This window comes from Petaurus breviceps, unplaced genomic scaffold (assembly GCF_028583685.1).
Source record: "Petaurus breviceps papuanus isolate PSGF00001 unplaced genomic scaffold, PetGlider_PUasm1.0 173, whole genome shotgun sequence".
NCBI classification, from domain to species: Eukaryota; Metazoa; Chordata; class Mammalia; order Diprotodontia; family Petauridae; genus Petaurus; species Petaurus breviceps.
This window is the reverse complement of record NW_027185759.1, coordinates 3081529-3085624: the sequence shown is the minus strand read 5'-3', so window position 1 is coordinate 3085624 and position 4096 is coordinate 3081529. Positions and strand designations below refer to the sequence as shown.

Sequence of the window (4096 nt, the reverse complement as noted above, 5' to 3'; positions counted from 1 at the left end):
TGTCTCTCTGTCTCTCTCTCTCTCTCTGTCTCTCTGTCTCTCTCTCTCTCTGTCTCTCTCTCTGTCTCTCTCTCTGTCTCTGTCTGTCTGTCTGTCTGTCTGTCTCTCTCTCTCTCTCTTTCTCTCTGTCTCATACACACACACACACACCCTACCCCCAGCCTCCACCAAGACCCCCAAGCAGCTGAAGAGTGACTATATGACATATGTGTCTTCATTCTACATGCTCCTGGACTAGGCAATGTAGGTCAGGATTAAATTTTAGGCCTCAAATGAGCTTGAAAGCCCCCAGAGTCAGTGGGCCACACAATTCTGCTGTTGAAGATGGTCAGTACTTCACAGGGAGGTAGCAAGGACACCTCCTGTGTTCTCAGCCAGGCCAAGCCCCCAACTTGGCACACCCTTGGCTAGGTCATGAATCATCTTCCTTTCTACCCCAACTTCACAAGCAGGCAGCTCTTTAGACAGGCCAGAGGCCAGGGATGACACCAGTGAAAGGATTCAAAGTTTCTCTAAGGACAAAGGTTGTATAAGTATGGAACTTGGATACTAACAGTCCCAGGGAAAAGACCATGAAGCAAAAAAACCTCTCCTCTCAGCAGAGGATGGTGCTGGTTTCATATGAGGTGAAAACTGGCTTCATATCTCACCTCTGACACACAGGAGCCTGTCAAATAACTTCTCAAGGCCCCAGGCCACTTTGTAAGACTATAATTTATGGATGAGTTGCCAATCAGATCAGCGGAGGCAATTTCCACACTAGGGTTTTCCCCACATGGGTAAAAATCACCAATACTTCCTCAGCACCTCGGACAGTACCTTGTATATCTATTCTGTAAGCCATCTGTGGTTTGGTAGTCAACATCATGGACTGAAGCCTGTCTGTGACTTAATCAGTGAGTCAGCATTTATTAAATACCTAATGCATGCCAGGCATGCTGCTAGGTTCTAGTGCTACCAAGACAAAGAACAAAATGATTCCTACTCTGAAGAAGCTTCCATTCTAAGAGGGAGAAGTCACCTGAGTCACAGAGGTTATACGACTTGGGTCACAAAGCCAGTGAGTATCAGAGGTAAAGGTCGGACCTAGAACCTTTGGATGCCAGTCCTCAGAATCTAGTTCTCCATCTTTCTTATAATAGGTACTGACAAAGTTACGATGGATTGGGTTTTAGATAAAAGAGGTAGGAGAAATGAGGTCACAGAGTGATTCAGCTGGCACAGCCAAGCTTTGACCCTCAGGTATCTGGCTTCGAAATGAAGGCTCTTTCTGCTTTTACATAGCTTCCATTATTCTTAAACACACAACTATGACCATGGAAAGCCCCCTTGTGTGCTGCTGCTGAGGACTGGAGGCTTTGACTGCATTTAGTGTCATCCTAGGAGAGAACACTTATGATTTTTTTAAGTATCATCACACCAGGACAACCTAGTGCAAAATAGCATTCATTTACTTATTGCAAACAAAGCAGAAGATCTCTCAAGGACCCCACTGTGAGGACCCACTCAGATCCTGGCCTTGCCCTTACATAACTCCATTCTCCTGACCTCAGTCTCTTCATCCATGAAATGAGGGAGTGAGACTTTAAAAGATCTCAATGTTAACTCTCAGATCCCTGCCACAGCTTTAGCAAGGTCTGTGAGAGTGATACTCACTCACCCACCCCATATGCTCCTCCCAGGCACCTTTCACTCTTGGGGCTGCCACCACCAAATTAAGATTATTCTCAAGTCATCAAGAGGGCCAAGTGTGAGGTCTGCTGAGATCAAAATACTGGCCAAGGCATTTTGGGGGAGGTGACACTGGTTGTCAGGGAGTTGCAAGGGTTCTGCAACTTCAGACAGTCTACAACACGCCAAAATGTTAAGCATCAGAGAGATTTTCCTCACCTGTCAGCATGCTTTCATTCACAACACATCCCCCATCAATGAGAATGGCATCACACGGTAGCTGCGTTTTGTTCCCACTCAATGACAATAAATCTCCAGGGACCAGGTGGCGGGATTCTAACTCTTGTGTACCTGCTGAAAGTTTGAAGGGACAGATACTGAGTCTGAATGGCTTTCCTCTCCCAAAGGAGGCATTCATTGCCCACCCACCCAGTGAGTAAATGCTAGTTATTAGGACAGAAAAAGTGAAAGCAAAGGCTATGGCTGCTCACCCCCAAAAGCTAATAGAAGACTATGTGGCGAGGAATGGGGTGAAGATGAAGCGTGTCCCTGCATCAACATTTACATCCCAATCTCTGTCCTTTTTTTTCCAAGAGATGGGATGACTGGGTCATTCCAATCTAGAAAGTAAATGGAAATAACCAGAGGGGACTCACCTTTTCTCCTGCACACAGTGACCAGGATGCTATTATGAGATTCAACTAACCGGTGGAGCTTTATGGATTGCTAGAAATGCAGAGGTGGACACAGGAAATAGTGTTAATGCTTAGGATGCCCATTGGAGGAGTTGGCCTTGGCAGACCAAAGTGGAATATCACGTGCCAAGCACCTGGGTTAACTAACCCCAAGGATAGGGATAGAGGTCCCAAAATTCTGACACTAAGCCTGATCAACTCTTTCTTTGGGAATCAAGGAGGAGACATATGTAGGATTGGTCACAGAGAGAAATCCCCCAGCATTCTTTATTCACTTGCAAGAGTTCTTTGGAATCAAGAAATATTATACAGATCTGGAATTAGGTAAGTTATACTGAACTAATTCAACTTGATTCAATTCGGCACTTACTGAATATTCCTGTGCTGTGCCTGAACCTGTGCTAGATGGGAAGGTAGAAAAATGATCAAGGTCCTGCCTTCAAGGAGCTTAGATTCTAAATTAGACCTTTCCACTACTGCCAGTGACTGGCCTCCTGGCTGTTCCATAAACAAGACACTCCATCTCTTGGTTCCAGACATTTTCTCTGGCTATCAATCATGCCTGGAATGCTCTCCTTCCTCTGCTCCAACTACTTATGTCTCTGACTTCCTTTAAGTCTGAACAAAAATGTCACCTTCTATAGGGAGGCTTCCCCACCCCACTCTAATTCCAGTGCCTTCTCTCAGCTAATCATTTCCCACTTATACTGCACATAGATTGCTTTGTGTGTTACTTGTTTTCATGTTGTTTCACCTATTGGATTGTAAGCTCCTTGAAGGCAGACTGTCTTTTGCCTCTTTTTGTCTCCCTAGCATTTAGTGCCGTAGCTGGCATATGGTAGGTGTTCAATAAGTTCTTAGTGAATTGTGCTAGTTATCTTCCTAGAGCACATGCTTAGCAGTTGGGCCCCCTCCCAAAAGCAGCCTTCCAGAATGGCGACCCATAAAGGAATCTATGCTTTGGGTTCTTCCCCCAAGGAATTACGTCTGCTACCATTTCATCTTCCAAGAGAACACACTCAGCAGTGAGGTTCACTCCAATGCAGGTGCCCCAGAGAAGCCTTCCAGAGCAGGGACCCAAGGGGCTCTGGAGCCTAGGCTCCTTCTCCCATCCCGCCCCTCTCTCCTGGTGCTTTCATATCAGATTCCATTTAGTGTAAGAGCCTATTCTTTATTAGTTATCTCTGATTCTGTACACATCTCCTCTGAGCAGAGATTAATGAGTCACCTGGCAGGTAGTAGGGCACTAATAAATGTTAATCGACTGACTATGGAGTTGTTTCTATGTTGTCTCTCCCATTAACCTGTGAGATCCTTGGGAGTAGGGACTGCCTTCTGCTTGTCTTTGTAGCTGCAGCACTCGGCGCACAGTAGGAACTCAATAAGTGTTGAAATCCCAGCTCTTTGGAACTTGGAAGCGCATCTCCCCGCTTCCACACGCCCCGTCTCGATCCCTTCCTGAGCATCCAGGCGCGCGCCGCGGGAGACTCACCTCGCGGAGGTCATACACCGTCAGGCTGATGGAGATGACGGACATCATGATGATGGCGGCAGCATACTCCTTATAGTCCTCACTGAACCACAGGCAGACACTGAAGAGCTGGAACACGTAGAATGGATTGAGAACCTGGAGGTGCCCAAAGAAGAGAGAAAAGGAAGATGTGGCCAGAATGACACTCCGCGGTCATGACAAGAAGGACATCCCAAGGCTGGGACACCAATGACACTCC

General features: G+C 46.5%; 1 protein-coding gene across 1 annotated transcript in view; it reads right to left on the bottom strand.

The window, feature by feature from the left end:
- The window catches only part of ATP13A4 (ATPase 13A4), an 87494-nt gene that overhangs the window by 35367 nt on the left and 48031 nt on the right, over positions 1-4096 (bottom strand). The window contains exons 8-10 of the mRNA XM_069083214.1: positions 3859-3993; positions 2328-2397; positions 1891-2025 (exon numbers count right to left, since the gene is read on the bottom strand). Of these exons, the coding sequence (XP_068939315.1) occupies positions 1891-2025; positions 2328-2397; positions 3859-3993 (340 nt within the window). The remainder of the gene's footprint in view (positions 1-1890; positions 2026-2327; positions 2398-3858; positions 3994-4096) is intronic.